Genomic DNA, 15,507 nt, shown 5'->3' on the forward strand with positions numbered 1-15,507 from the left:
TAGCACATAATGCCGAATTCCCTTTATTGCTTCCAAAAAAGTGTGGCATTTTGACGCTTTATTTGGAGCATTTGCATCGCTCTCATTGCCACGCCAATCCACTGGTACTAATGGGCCTGCTTCGTCAGTAGGTGTGGCTGGTCAATGCTCGAGAGGCTTGCAGTGCAGTAGTTAGAAAATGCGTACATTGTTTTCGCTACAAGCCGAAACTCTTATCCCAAATAATGGACAAACTTCCCGCTGATCGTTTATATTGAATATTGTCATACTTTTTTGTTTTACCTCGAAGGCTGCGCATCTAGAATTAGTCACCGATTTAACCTCGAATTAATTTTTGATGTGTTTATCCAGGTTCATTGGTCGACGTGGGCTTGTCCGGAAGCTTTACTGCGACAATGCCACCAATTTCGCACGCTGGACCGCAAATCTACGTTCCATGACAACACAGCGGATACGGAAACGTTTGCTGCGGAGCGGGGAATGGAAGTTGCTTTCATTCTTCCTCGAGCGCCGCATTTCGGCGGCCTTTGGGAAGCGGCAGTGAAATCTGCGAAGGGACTGCTGTTGAAGGCAATGGGCAGCGCTAGGTCAAGGTGGCCACCTAGGTCGAGGTCGAGGCCGTGCTCAATTCGCGGCCAATGGTCGCTCCCAGCAGCAGCCCGAACGACGGCGAAGTGCTCACGCCAGGGCACTTCCTGATCGGAGCAACGCTCGTGCCGCTGGGAGATGACAACGCTCCTCCACAACAGTGGATGCTGGGCGTGGTGACAGAAGCCATAGCCGGCGCTATGGCACTTATAAAATGCCAATTCAACGCGTTGCCCCGCTGCCAATTAGCTAACATGCCTGAATTATTTTATTGAAGCCATACGACCTTTATTTTTTTTTAATTATTTATTTGTTTAGTGAACATTTTTATTGCAGTCACATTTATATCAATATAATTTATTTCAAAGTCCTTTTTCCTTTAACTACCATTGGCCGATTGCGAATAAATCCTTTGCGTCTTTTAAGGTTCTAAAAAAATATTATTAAATAATTAAAACAGAGATGAAACGTTTTTAAAATTTAAAAAAAAAAATACCTTTCGAGATATAAAGTTTGTTGGTGGGATAAGTCTATCTTTGGCTTTTAACGATGGTCTATTGAACTCAAACGGTTTCTTTACTCTGTAGATCCGAACGAGCCAATGTTCTGTTGTATAAGCTTCTTCCAAATATGTCAATTCGAAATCTTTATTGCCAATTACAGCATTGCGAGTCCGATCGTATCCAGAAGGTCCCCTAAAAACATGACAGTTTTATATTATTAAATATTTTAAAACAAGCAACGAAGTCAGGATTTCCGACACAGAGAAACCCTAAGCCTTGAACTGAAGGTAGGAAAACACTCAGCATCTATTGCTATTAGAATATTTTATTATATCTTGAACACATTGAAAATGGGAAGTCAGGGTAAAATTTTTTTTTTTTTCTTTTTAAATGTCTGTTACAGGTAGAAGGAGGCGTGACAGATATACAATCAGATGATTTTTATATAATTTCGGTTTTTATTATATTTTGGATAAAAATTTACCAAAGTCCCCCGTGAAGGACAGATGCAAGTACAGTTTGGAATTTAAAAAAAAAAAAGCCAAATAATAGAATATGTAATTCATATGCTGGGCACACATACAGCTTCGAAAAATAAAAGAGCACCACTTGCATATTCAGAGTTTGAGGAGTTCTCCTGGACACATTGATGTTATTTTTTCCATTCACATAAGCAGAAATTAATTAGTTATTACGGCAAAAAAGAATTATCACAAAAATATTCATACTTTTTATATATTTCAAAAAATTCTCGAAAAAGCCGAAAAAATGCCGAAAAAAATAATAGCACCACTACTCGTTTTCGAGTGAAAACCTGTATTTTTAGCAGACTTACATATCTTCAAAAGCTCTTATTGATGAGATTTGTTGTTTATATATCTATTTTGATTAAAAAATTTACATTTGTACAAATTTGCAAAAAATGGGTCGTGGAAAGTATTGCACCCCCGAACAACGCAATCTAATCAAAAAGTTGATTTCGGCTCGAAATTTTCACAGGAAAGTTGGTCGTTTCATGGGTTATTCACATAAAAAGATCCACCATGCATTAATCCATAAAAAAATTGATGAAAAATGCGGACAGCGTTGAGTTCTGACCCAGCAACAAACGACTTGACTCATTCGCGTGAGTAAAAAGATCCTTTTAAGTCGGTCACTCAACTGAAAAAGGACCTAAACATATCAGCAATAGACCAAACAGTACGGAAATACTTAAAACATTACGATTTAAATGCTTTCCGTTCAAGAAAAATACCATATTTAAATATAAAACACATTTCTAAACGGATGGCATTGGCAAAGGATCACAAAAATTGGTCTGCGCAGGAATGGAGCAATATTCTTTGGCCTGATGAAAGTAAGATGATAATGTTTGGTGGAAAGGTATCGCGGTCCAACGTTAGACGTCTAAAGAACTTGCAATTCAACCCTAGACGTACAACAAAAACCATTAAAGGATGAGGATCAAGTGTAAGGGTATGGGGTTGCTTTTTGTACTATGGTGTAGGCCCAATTCATTGGATCAAAACCATAACTGACCGACATGTTTATGTTGATATATTGGAATAAGTGATGCTAGATACATTATACCACAAAAATGGGTCTTCCAGGAAGACAATGACCCCAAAAACACCGGAAAGAAAGCGAAGGAATGGTTCCAGGAGAACTCAATCGACTAACCTGCACAGCCGCCGGGCCTAAATCTAATCGAAAATTTGTGGCCGGTTGACAGAAAATAGTTTCTGAATGTAATACAAGCAATGCAAAGAAGTTTTGGGAAGTCGTTCAGGAGTCCTCAGCTAAAATTCCCTTTAAACGTTGTCAGGACTTGGTTGAATCCATGCCTGGGCGTTGAGCAGCCCTAATTGCTAACAAAGGAAAATATATATATATAATAATTTGCACACCCACACCCACATACACAGGCGACTGCGCTTGGGCTGCGCTGCAGTGTTGGCAATACTTGGAGAATTTATTTGTTGAATTATTTCATTTCTAGACGTACATCCTCAATGAAACTTTCAGAACGTAATCATATTGTTTAAATGTATGTACATTCCAAAGTACTTTAAATACGCTAGTACTTTAAATACGCCTTTTAAAATATATGAGGGTGAGGAGGTAGAGATAGGGGTGGGGGGTAAGTTTTAACAAAACTCGAAATTGTATGAAATGTATCTTTATTTCTGTAGGAGACATAATTAACTGATTTTCGATAAGGGTCTTATCGATAAATAAAGTATCGGAATGAGTTATCGTTTTTTAGTGATAAACTTGATAAGCGCGCTATACATAAGGACATTTAAAAAAAAAGAGCGCCCGATTTCATTTCAATGAATGCACTTTTTTTAATACTTGATATGCACTTGTCAATACAGCGTATAAGTTTTTTTTACTTGCATGCATGCATATATAATAACAGGTGCAAGGGATTGCATTCCATTAGCTTAATAAACTTAATCAGGTATTACATATTTTTTAAAAATGCATTCATTGAAATGAAGTCAGGTGCTTAAATATAAGCGCGAGTTACTCGCCAGTCAATATACTACACACATGCACTTGTCGCTTCAGCTAGTCAATAAAGCTACAAAAGCCCAAAATCGTTCACATCATTCTAAGTTGAGGCAGGCACACGCCAATGTTCATCTCCCAAGCACACATGCCCATACACACACGCACATATGAAATCACATAGGCATAGAAATGCTTCTACAAGTGATCTCCCATAATTGTAAGCATCGCAGCCCATGCGTACACACAATCAAATGTACATACATATGTACGTATGTATGTATGTGAGCACTTCACAAGATCGACCAAATGCAAATGCTGGGATTTAAAATTGCTACTGGCAGCAAGAGCTTCGCACATAGGCACACAAATGCTCATAGTACATGTAGCAAGGGAGAGTGAGTGCGTGCAGGCTCGTCGCGAAAGCATTTTCACTATGAGCACCAACGCTTTCATACCCTTTCCACAAATAAAATCGAAAACACATATACATATTTTGTACGAGCTTGGCAAACGGTTTGATAAGTTCGGTATACTCTTCACACAGAAGGGAAGGCATGGGTTCTTGCTGCGAAGAAATTTCAATTTTCGTGAGCTGGCAGCTCAGAGCTGCTGCTTGTGCTCACATGCATACACACATATACACATTTGAGAGAGCAAAGAGCATCGAGAGAGAGAGAGAGCAAGGGAAACATTGAGCGCAGAGGGATCTTTTGTTCAACCATCGACCATCTCGGTCGAGCGCATAAAGCGAAATGATTGTGTAGTCCCGACCCCTAGAAGTGATGAGCCGAGCAAATACGAAGTTGACTGGGAGATTACCCTCGAAAATAAGTGTGCAAAACACTTTACACTACGTGTCCGGTCTATGTGCTCTCTCTCTCTCTCTCGTATGGTATACACGAGTATGCACACAAAATTTCAGCTCTCTAGCTCTTATACCTTCTAAGATCTCGGCGTTCATACGGACAGACGGACGGACGGACGGGGCTATATCGACTCAGCTCGTCGTGTTGATCTAGAATATATATACTTTATGGGGTCTCCGATGATTCCTTCTGCCTGTTACATACTTGTTCACAAATTTTCACCAATTTTCAATGGGTTCAGCGTATAAAAAGAGTTGGAAGAGTGTGTTCATATATAACTTAGCGCAGAGTATTCAGAAGAGCAAAAAAAAAAATTGAAGTAGTGGGAGTGTGACTGCGAATACATGAGTTGATAATTTCGCACACAGACGCAACCAATTATCATACATGTATCAACATTGAATCAAATTGAGTTACCTGTAATCCAATTTTAACTCTCCAAACCGATAGTAGCTCAATTTGTACATCAGACAATTCAGTAAAGCTGGAGCGCCCTCTGCATCAACTCTAAATTCACCGCGATCCGTAAAGAAATCGCTTTCTTTGATATCTTTGGGATGTTCTCCTTCCGCAATCCGTACCATCCAAAGGAACTTGTTTATATCATCACCGGAATATCCAATAACACCTCCAAAAATTACTAGAACATAGTCCACGTCCAAAGATGTCATTATTTCGTATGACTTTTCTTCAGTCGATGACATCGCCTTTCCCACTAGGGCTATATGGCTATTATTCCAAGTATTATTATCGACTAATGTTGTTCTGTTAGCCATCCCGGCAATTTGGTACCCATAATCCCACCATGACATAATACGAGCGTCATCTGCTGTGTTTTGAGAGAGCCAGTAATAAGCTTCTCTAAAGTCATCTAATATATTTCGTGAACTAAAATTACAGATTAAAAATATTATATTTACACAATTTATAAAAGTTGATTTAATGCTTTCCGCTAGTATGAAAGACATTATTATGTACTATGATCTTTCGGAGAGTTTCCGGGCGTACGCTTTTAAATTTTTTTTTTTTTTTTTTTACTTTTTTTTTTTTTTGCATATTTAACATATAACACATTCACATTCCAACGCATGCATGTTCATTAAAGGCGTGGTTAATCGTATCCGGATAAATAGTGTATTTCAAGTTCTGCTATATCTTGAACCCCATTAATATTATATACTGATGAGAACGCAAGATCGAAAATATTTGACGGATCTAACTACATCTGCAGGGGCATGGAAAATAACACTTTATATCTCCTTCCAAAAACTGGAAACTTCAAAATGGACTCAGTACTGCAACTTAATTCAGAGAGGATAATTATTGCGCCTCGTTGGGATCGAGTTTTTATCTTCAAAAAGTTTAAGAACGCATGCGGGTTTAATTTAATGATAAAATATCTGTACATACCCATCCTGGCTATTGTGAAAAGCAAGAACAATAGACGGGCTCGAATATGCATTACTTGTGACCCATGTGCAATGTACAGCAAACATCATTAATATCATTAAAACAGCCAAAATAACGATACTTTTCAAATTTGAGCTTATGCCATTCTCGTGAGCTGGATCATGTTTGGTTCGGTGCCTCAACTTTCCGGCCTGTAAATATTAAATACATTATTAATATTTTTATTTTTGTAGTTTTATATTAATTAATAAACGTAAACGTACAAATTTTGCAATTTTTTTTTTTTTTTTTTTTTTTTTTTTTTTTTTTTAATATATGTCCCAGAATATGTTTTTAAACCTATATGGATAGATGAACGGAATAACCGATGTATTAACGAGCTGAAATCAGTTTTGTTAACAATTTAAGTTATTTCTATCAAAGATTATTATAAATATCCTAATATAGTAATGCAATTTATCAACTTTTCATTGATTCTTATTGCAACTTATATTAATTTACCTTATCATACAAGCTTTTCCTTTCTAATGATTCCTCCTGCTCATTAATTTCTGTTACAGAGTTAACAGCATTTGCCAATCGTTTAGATGAGTCCTCTTGTAGGAACACATCTAATAGCCCAGAAAATGCCACACCAGCAAGCATGCACACAACAGGAGTTAGGGTCAACATTAAACGGACCATCACACCGGCGAAATAGACAGCGCTTATGGCGTATAGTATCACAAACACGCGTTCATCATTGACCTTCTTTACGCAATACCACAGGCCGACAGGAAATGCGCAGACAAGAATGTGCAGATCAAAGAAAAAGGAAAACCACGTGGTAGGTTGATGTTCGGACACAGATGCAATAATGGGAATATGAATTTTAGCATAGCCAGTATCCCAAAGTGAGTAAAATCTTCCACTCCATGGTGCAACAACGCCCATCATAGTTAGCACAACGACGGCAACGAACACTAAAACCGCTGATAGCAATCCGCCAACAATAAATAATTTCTTAAATTCATTTCTTGACAACACAGTTTGCAAGTGGCGCAGGGCAGCAACAGCCATGAGTAACACAAAAACACCCATTGCTGCCATATGTTCACTCGTGCGAATCGGTTGAAATCCAACAAACGGTATTTGCATGGAGAACAGCAGTCCGAGAATATAGAAAGTGCTGTAGCTGGTTAGGAGTCGCGGGGAGTAGCGTCCCATTACGAGGAGCATGAAAACATGCAATGGAATAAGGTTGATAATGAATACATATCCTCCCCAAGCTGAAACCATATAAAAGTAGGATATCGCTGCGCCAGCTGACCAAAATACGGATCCAGTCTTAACAGATCGTACCCATAAGAAGTAAGTGAACTGTAATGCAAATATGGCAATTCCTTCGTTATCATAAGAGCCTGCAACAGAGCGACTAATATAACCGGGAACAATGGCAATAAAGCTTGCAGCAAACAATCCAGCGCCAGGCGACCAAAGTTCCTTTGTTAGTAGATATGTTGAAATAGACGTGAGGCCACTAAAAACCGGCGCCAGAAAGACACATATGTCACGTATGTGTACGGGAATGTTCAATATATGTAATAGATAATGGATGCCACCAGATGTTATCATTAGTCCAGGGTATACAGTGCCTCCAACGATGCGACCGAGAGGATACCAGGCACGCTCATCAAACCAATTAAGAAATTTATACCAGCCATGTTGCACCATGTAGGCAGTTGCTCGGTAATTGAACCATGGGTCGAATTCATGTATTATCGATTCAAATCTTATGACGGCAAATAAACGGGACGAAAATCCGGCTATCCAAGCAATTAGTAAGACAGCAAATGTTATAAGGCTGCTGTAACCAGCAACTTTACTATTCAATATTTTCGAACCCCGGTTCATTTTAAATGTGTGATTTAGCTCACACAACGAAAAACAACTAAGACACGTAGCCTAAAATATACCGGCGATTACAAAGTAACTATTACGATAATATTGTTATCGAGTAATAAAAATATGGGCACTCCACTAAGCAAAATAAAGTATATCGAAATAAAATTATCGTGTAGTTACCGCTTCTATGTTTATTCTCACTCACCACTGCAGTGGTGCTGCAGCGCAAACAAATTTAGATTTGTTTGCGATGATTCCAGCTTTTTTTTTTATTTTAATGCGTTTGCAAGTGGTTAAAAATGCAAATGCGTACAAATGAGTGTAATGTGTGTGTGCACGCTTGTCACGAAAACATTTTTATTATGCGCACCAACGCTTTCAAACCCTTCTCACAAATAACGAACACACAAATATTCAGTACGAGCTTGACAAACGGCTTGAAGAATTCGGTATACTCTTCACAGGAAAGGAGCCCAGCAATATTTAGAATATATAGATTCTAGCTCTAAAGGTGTAGGATATATAATCACTGACTAAACAACAAAAATGGTCCCGTTTTTATATGAAGCACGGCTGCTGCGCTATGTGTACTACTCTCTCTTTGACTCTACCTCTCACTTTATTCTCTCTATTTTTATGGTCACTCAAATCATCCAACTCAGCAGCGCTCAAAAATTAAAATTTGTCCGCGACGATCCCAAATCTTTCCTTTTGAGTGAAGGGTATACCGAAGTCTTAGAAGTGCTTGCCATGCTCAAAAAAAATCTTGGCGTTTTCATGATTATTTCTAGTATGGGTATGAAAGCGTTGAGGCGCATAAAGAATATGTTTTGGCGACGAGCATGCACACAAACATTTGCACACGAAGCTCTTGCTGCCTGTGCAGATTGTAAGGCCCAAAATTTGCCGTTGGTTGGTTTTGTGAAGTGAGCACATACATACATACATATGTACATTTGCATATGTGTATGTATGTATGTATGGAATGGGAAGATAATTGTCTCTCAATTTAATAGTTTGTAAATTGTAGAGTGACTGTCAAATGGACCTTTATGAATGAATCAGTCATAATCACAATTATTTATTTAATCATGTATTAAAAAATCTTACGGATATGATCATTAAATACATGATTAAATAATCTTACGGACATGATCATACATAATTAAATAAATAATTATGATACACTAAAAAATTTATTAAATGCTTTGGAATATATCGGGTTGCTGACTATAAAAACTTCAAATGGGACATGAAATACACATGTCATATTATACTCAAACTGCAGTCATTATTGTCCAAATGACCAATGCGCTCCAGTTAGGTGAGTGCACTTATTACTTCCAACAAGATAATCACCCGAAATACACCTCTTATTTCGTGAGGGAGTGGCTTTAATATCACACAAAGCAATCACGTACTCAGCCACAATCTTATGACCTCAATCCAATTTTGCACTTATGGAATTTACTTGATACAAAGGTAGGAAAGCTTAAATATTTTAAGTCGGTTCGTTTTGATCCCGAATAGCCTAAAGTCGTTTAGTACCATTGGTACTAAGTATCCGTCGTCGACCTCTTGCAGTAATTGCTATAAAAGCCGGTCCTACTAACAATTAATACATAATTAGACTAAATCTGCAAACGTGCGCGCTGAAGCGAAGCCGAAGACTAAACACAGTGCTGATAATTTTAAGCTCACGAAAATTGAAATTTCGCGTTAGACTAATAATTATAGTCGAAAACGCTGTAAGCAACCAATGTTCTATTTATTTCTAAAAATAATGACATTTAAAAGATTAATCTCTCTGCGCAACGGAATGCACCATCTTCCCTGTTAGGGCATCTTTAGCCAATACAAAAAAATTGGATGGTTTCCCAACGCGAGAACATTCCATATATAGTTGGCCATGGAAAAAACATGGTGTTTCCAAATCCAAGCCACATACAGATAACGTTTAGCCTTGTGACTGATTGTCATCGCGTATGCCAATCTAATTTGGAATGGAATGCGTTTAAATTCAACTCGGTCATCAGTAGGAATCAAAGGGAATTGTTGCAACAATACATTTTTTTGATTTTGAATGTGATTTTGATTTTGAATGTGGAATTAAATTGTTGACCATTTGCAGCAGTATTTGTAAATATTTCCGTTGCTCCAAACTATGTCATTTGAAAACATGAATTGAATTTTCGAGTTGACTGCAAGAACAGCGAAGAATATGAATCAGTACCATTAAGGAATTTCTGGGAGTTTTGCTTATCGTGATGAGCACCACATCCCGACCGGCTCATTTTTAAATTTAATGTACTAATGAGCACTTTGGAATGAGCATAATATTCAAATATTAAATTTCATACTAATAAAACACGTATTTATTAATCACGTTTACGTATTATCACTGACCAGAGAACACATAGACTAGACATGTAGAACAAATTTTTCTACACCTCGACACTGTTAAGTTGAGGTACCACTATTCTTCGTATTTGCTCGGCTCGGTCGCTGGAGGTTCAAGCTGTGAAAAAGCTGCACGTTAAAAACAGTGCGCTATTAGCGCTCAATCGAAATGGTCACGATTCCGTATGAAGCACGGTTATGTGCCATTTGTCCTACTCTTTCTCTCTCAGTCCCTCTCTCTCGCTCTCTATGGTCGCTGAAATCATCACTCTCAGCCGCGAACAAAAATTTCAATTTTTGTTCGCGACAATCCCAGCTCTTTCCGTTTGCGTGAAGGGTATACCGAAATTTGTAAAGCGTTTGCCACGTTCATACAAGATGCTAGCTTTTTCATGATAATTTTTAAAAAGGGTATGAAAGCGTTGATGCTCATAATGAAAATATTTCCGCGATGAGCATGCACACACACACTCTCCCTTGCTACATGTACTATGAGCATTGGAATGCTTGTGTGCGAAGCTCTTGCTGCCTGTAGCAATTTTAAGTCCCCGCATTTGAATTTGGTTGATCTTGTGAAATGCTCACATACATACATACATATATATATATGTACATTTGATTGTGTGTACGCATGCGATGCGATGGTCACAATTATGGAATAGCACTTGTAGAAGCATTTGTTTGCCTATTTGCCATTACATGTGCGTGTGTGTATGTGCATGTGTGTTTGAATGGGACGTGAACTTTGGCGTGCATGTGTGTATGCATGGGACGTGAACTTTGGCTGCCTACCTCAACTAAGAATCGTCTGAATGATTTTGGGTTCGAAATGAAGAGGCGCGCTTATACATACATATGTAGGTATTTATGTAAGTAGCTGATTAACTAAAGTGACAAGTGCATATGCCAATTCTTTTTAGAATTTTTTTTTATTGGCAAGCACCTGTATATGTATGTAAATATATGAACAGGTACAAGGGATCGAAAATCGCATCCCATTTTGTATACTGAGCTTAAAAAGGTACTAAACTTTTTTTTTAAATTCCTTCTGATACCCAACCCACGATCATTAAAATTAAATCCAGGTGCTTAAATATAAGCGCGAGTTACCCGCCAGTAACTATACTACACACACACACATACAGTATGAGTTATTCGCCGGTCACAGTGCCACAAAGTATTGACAAGTGCACTTGTCACTTTAGCTAATCAGCTACTTACATAAATATAAGCGCGCCTTACAAATACTTGTAATACATGTAGCTAGAGAGAGTCTATACGTGCACATTCGTCGCGAAAGCATTTTCACTATGAGCACCAACGCTTTCATACCCTTTCCACAAATAATATGGAAGACCCATATACAGATTTTGTACGAGCTTGGCAAACGGTTTAATAAGTTCGGCATACTCTTCACACAGAAGGGAAGGCATGGGTTCTTGCTGCGAAGAAATTTCAATTTTCGTGAACTGCTGCTTGTGTTCACATGCATACACACATATACACATTTGAGAGAGCGGAGAGCATCCAGAGAGAGAGAGAGAGAGAGAGAGAGAGAGAGAGAGAGAGAGAGAGAGAGAGAGAGAGAGAGAGAGAGAGAGAGAGAGAGAGAGAGAGAGAGAGAGAGAGCAAGGGAAACATTTAGCATAGACGGATCTTTTGTTTAACAATCGACCATCTCGGTCGAGCGCATGAAGAGAAATGATTTTGTGCTCCCATATTTTCGTAGCACAAGCCTAAAAAGTGAGGAGCCGAGCAAATACGAACGGTCTGGGAATCCAATGCTCGAAAATAAGTGTGTAAAACGCTTTGTACTACGTGTCCGGTCTATGCGTTGTCTGGTTAGTGGTAATATCGTAAAATCGTTGTCAAAAAAATTTCGTGAGAATCGGTCGAACCGTTTGGCAACGAACACCGCGACACGAGAATTTTATATACATACATACATATAAGATAAATGAAAAATATTATTATTTCTATTTAACAAAAAGAAAATTATTCTTATGCATTAATCACTGAGATAGTTGCATCCAAATTAAAAAAATTACATATGTTTTCAGTGTGCCAACTCATTCTTGACGGACTGAATGTAAGCTTTATTTATGAACACTTTTTGTTCTCCAATTTGACAAATTATCTACATTGTCTTCTTCACTAGAACTTGATTCTTGTTCAACCGAAAATGTGTTAATGTCCCTACGTTTTTTTTTTGAAAGCTTGTTTTTTTTATCATTTATTCTTATGAACCTTTTCCAGTTTTCAAGTTGTTCGTCAATTTCTTTCAGATGCCGTTTAATATTCACGCTTTCCTGTTCCTCAGATATGATATTGTTCGAAATAGTAGCCGCTTCCCTTATTTCTTTTTGAAATTTGATCCATTCCGCCTCAGGATCTTGTTCAGTTCCACATACAGATACTGACTTCTCATGATCAAAAAATTTCTCGGGTAATACCTGAGACTTATTTAATTGCGTCACGTGAGCCGTCTGATCAGAGCCCGATTGTTGCTGAATTTTAGGATTATCATTAAGACATATTTGTATTCTTTTAGACGTGTTTAGGGTTTCCGAAATATTCTCGAATTCCCTTTGTCGTTTAGCAAGCACAACATATTGTTTGTGCTGTTTCGAGTTCAGATGTACCTTCCATATATTTGGCTTGATAGGCATCTTGCATATTATGCATGATAAATTACCTAAGGAATCATATGTAAAACATATATTAAGTAAACCAAAATCTGGGCAATTTTATGTCCCTGCATGTAATTACATCAGTTGTACAAATATATATACATGTGTATTTACACACAAATGTTTGAAAAGGATATTTGGCTATGGGCGAGTCAACTTTAAAAAATTTGTCTTTCAAATCAATCTTTCCACGATTTTTGCAAATAAATTTATTCTTGTCTTTACTTTGATCCATGTTGACTCTTGCCGATATACTCAGAACTAGTAGTGACAGATACTATCGATATTGACATTAGATAACGATATGGACTACCACGGTTGCATTTGATAATAACCACTGACCAATGACACATAGATATCACCACTAACCAGACAACACATAGACCGGACACGTAGTGTAAAGCGTTTTGCACCAGTGTTGCCGTATCAGCTATTTTATAGCTAGATCTGGCTGCTTTTTAAGGTCGATTGCTTTTTTTTTCTTTTTTTAAAGAGAAATTATTAAAATATATTTATTTACAGCTTAGCGCACCGCTACCTTATTGATAACTTAATCTAAACAGAATTACAATAATTTATCTACTTAAAAGCTATTTTAATATTAATATTATATATGGAGATATTTATGGTTATTTATGTACATATATTTCTGACAAATTTGGAGGTGTTAAGTCAAGACCCTATCCAGTAGGTCTTGATGGTGGTGGCGTTTTAGTCTTCTCCTTATTCTTCTTCGGTGGTTGACTGCAGAACCTAGTCGTCTGGCCAAGATATTTGGGTGTGCATTTAGCCTTCCAGTGTATTTTTTTGCTAACTCTTGTATTTTGTCTCCGATTTTGGTTATTTTGAGGTCGCGCTCGTTGTTTCTTGTTCTAATGTACCACGGAGACCCGGTGATCATCCTTAAAGTTTTTGCTTGTAATACTCGCAGTTTATTTAAATGACATTTGGCTGCGATGCCATATATTTGTATGGCGTAAAACAAGCTAGGGGCTATTATTGTTTTATAAATTTTGACTTTGTTGTCCAGCGACAGCTTATTACGTGGCATTAGTAGCCATGATAGCTTCCCAAGTTTGGCCTTGAACGCGTGTTGTACTGATGTAACATGCCTTTGGAATGTAAGGCGTCTGTCCAGGATCACCCCGAGATATTTTTGTGCTGGTTTGTGATTCAGCGTTATTCCATTTAACGTGACTCCAGGGCAGCTAAGTCGGCGAAGGTCGATTGCTACAAAAATTTTCGAACAGCTATTAGCTTCAAATCTGGCTATTTTCAAATAATACAATTAGCTAAAATGCAAGCGAACTTATAATAGAATCTGTTAGTTTCGATATTTTTTCGATTTTCCAATATCATGTTTACATTGGCTAAAAAAGAAAATATTGTTGAGCTTTTAACGTTTTTTAAAGTGAAAGACGTAGACGGCCTGCATAGACAATATGACAGCTTGCACTATAATAGTTGGCAAAATATTAATAACACGGAGAAGTTCTGGGCCGAGGTTTTCAATTAGAAAGACTTGCCCTTCACTAATTCTTATAAAGAGCTGGCTAGCTTCGCTTTAAAATTATTATCCTTGTCCTGGTCGAACGCTGAAGTCGAGCGCCTATTCAGCCAAGTCAGTTTAATCAAAACTAGGCTAAGGACCAGAATGAGCTGCACTGTGCTAAGCTCAATATTAGCAATAAGGTAGGAAACAAATAATTTAATGGTTGACATAAAAGTTATATGAGATATAGAAATGGATTACGCCGACATGGCAAATGTTGCTATGAATATAGTCTTCCAATCATCCACCTTAAAAAGGCGAATTATAAAAGCGACAATGCTGAAAATTGACGATTTGGTGGTCATATATGAAGTATTATTAGAATTAAATTAATAAAAATGACTTTTTATGACAAGAAACAGCACTGTTTCCTTTTTTGCTACTTTAGAAGAGAGTTGGCTACTTTTAGCTACTTTCAGCCCTCGGTTTTGCTACTTTTGCTGAAAAGGTTTCGGCAACACTGTATATGTATGTATGCATGTGAGCACAAGCAGCAGCTTGAAATTTCTCCGCAGCTAATACCCATGTCTTCCCTTCTGTGTGAAGAGTATGAGTACACGCACATGTAAAGGCACATAGGCATACAAATGCTTCTACAAGTGATATTCCATAATTGTGACCATCGCATCGCATGCGTACACACAATCAAATGTACATATACACATACATATGTGTGTATGTGAGCACTTCTCATGATCGACCAAATGCAAATGCTGGGCCACTGTTTGGTCAGTGGCTGGGCTCTAAAATTTCTACAGGCAGCAAGAGCTCGATGGTTGCAACATTCAATAGTTTCGATGGTTTTACAACAAATATCCAATAGTATCGATATTACTATCGAAAGTATTTTCAAGTTCAAAAACAATATAAATAAATACATATCACTAACCAGAGAACACATAGACCGGACACGTAGTGTAAAGTGTTTTGCACCCTTTTTTTTGACATTACGACCCACACAACTTCGTATTTGCTCGGCTCCTCACTTTTAGGTTCAGGCTTCTAAAATATTCGAGAGCACAATCATTTTGCTTCTGGCGCTCGACCAAGATCATGTCCACATGCTTAACTTTTAACACTAACCAGACTGGTTAGTG

The 15,507-nt window shown here is 37.7% G+C and overlaps 4 protein-coding genes and 1 long non-coding RNA gene across 5 annotated transcripts in view; 1 reads left to right on the top strand and 4 right to left on the bottom strand.

The window, feature by feature from the left end:
- Nucleotides 1-15,507, bottom strand: part of LOC149092484 (uncharacterized) — a 147,006-nt gene that overhangs the window by 108,471 nt on the left and 23,028 nt on the right. The window lies entirely within an intron of this gene.
- The window catches only part of LOC108658186 (MICOS complex subunit Mic10-like), a 184,225-nt gene that overhangs the window by 63,098 nt on the left and 105,620 nt on the right, over nt 1-15,507 (top strand). The gene's annotated exons all lie outside the window — the stretch shown is intronic.
- Nucleotides 1-15,507, bottom strand: part of LOC149092487 (uncharacterized) — a 70,546-nt gene that overhangs the window by 35,129 nt on the left and 19,910 nt on the right. The gene's annotated exons all lie outside the window — the stretch shown is intronic.
- On the bottom strand, nt 876-7,869 carry Stt3B (catalytic subunit 3B of the oligosaccharyltransferase complex). The gene is made up of 5 exons (XM_089261156.1): nt 6,386-7,869; nt 5,885-6,075; nt 4,892-5,362; nt 1,085-1,283; nt 876-1,017 (listed from the first exon to the last, which is right to left on the bottom strand). The coding sequence occupies exons 1-5, from the start codon at nt 7,775-7,777 to the stop codon at nt 946-948; spliced, it is 2,325 nt and encodes a 774-aa protein (XP_089117282.1). The 5' UTR covers nt 7,778-7,869; the 3' UTR covers nt 876-945.
- Nucleotides 12,264-13,152, bottom strand: LOC115565586 (zinc finger protein 830). The gene is made up of 2 exons (XM_030390794.2): nt 12,996-13,152; nt 12,264-12,877 (listed from the first exon to the last, which is right to left on the bottom strand). The coding sequence occupies exons 1-2, from the start codon at nt 13,091-13,093 to the stop codon at nt 12,265-12,267; spliced, it is 711 nt and encodes a 236-aa protein (XP_030246654.1). The 5' UTR covers nt 13,094-13,152; the 3' UTR covers nt 12,264.

The sequence above is a fragment of the Drosophila navojoa genome, chromosome 2, assembly GCF_054131105.1.
Source record: "Drosophila navojoa isolate 15081-1374.11 chromosome 2, UAZ_NAV_1.0, whole genome shotgun sequence".
In the NCBI taxonomy this organism is placed as follows: Eukaryota; Metazoa; Arthropoda; class Insecta; order Diptera; family Drosophilidae; genus Drosophila; species Drosophila navojoa.

What these genes read in the sequence shown, in the direction of transcription:
- Stt3B (XM_089261156.1), bottom strand. Translation starts at nt 7,777, where the DNA reads ATGAACCGGGGTTCGAAAATATTGAATAGTAAAGTTGCTGGTTACAGC. An exon ending in GAGTTAAAATTGGATTACAG is followed by an intron (nt 1,284 to 4,891) that starts GTAACTCAATTT and finishes TCATGTTTTTAG; the next exon opens with GGGACCTTCTGGATACGATC. An exon ending in CAAACTTTATATCTCGAAAG is followed by an intron (nt 1,018 to 1,084) that starts GTATTTTTTTTT and finishes ATATTTTTTTAG; the next exon opens with AACCTTAAAAGACGCAAAGG.
- LOC115565586 (XM_030390794.2), bottom strand. Translation starts at nt 13,093, where the DNA reads ATGGATCAAAGTAAAGACAAGAATAAATTTATTTGCAAAAATCGTGGA. An exon ending in GTTGACTCGCCCATAGCCAA is followed by an intron (nt 12,878 to 12,995) that starts ATATCCTTTTCA and finishes TATATGTTTTAC; the next exon opens with ATATGATTCCTTAGGTAATT.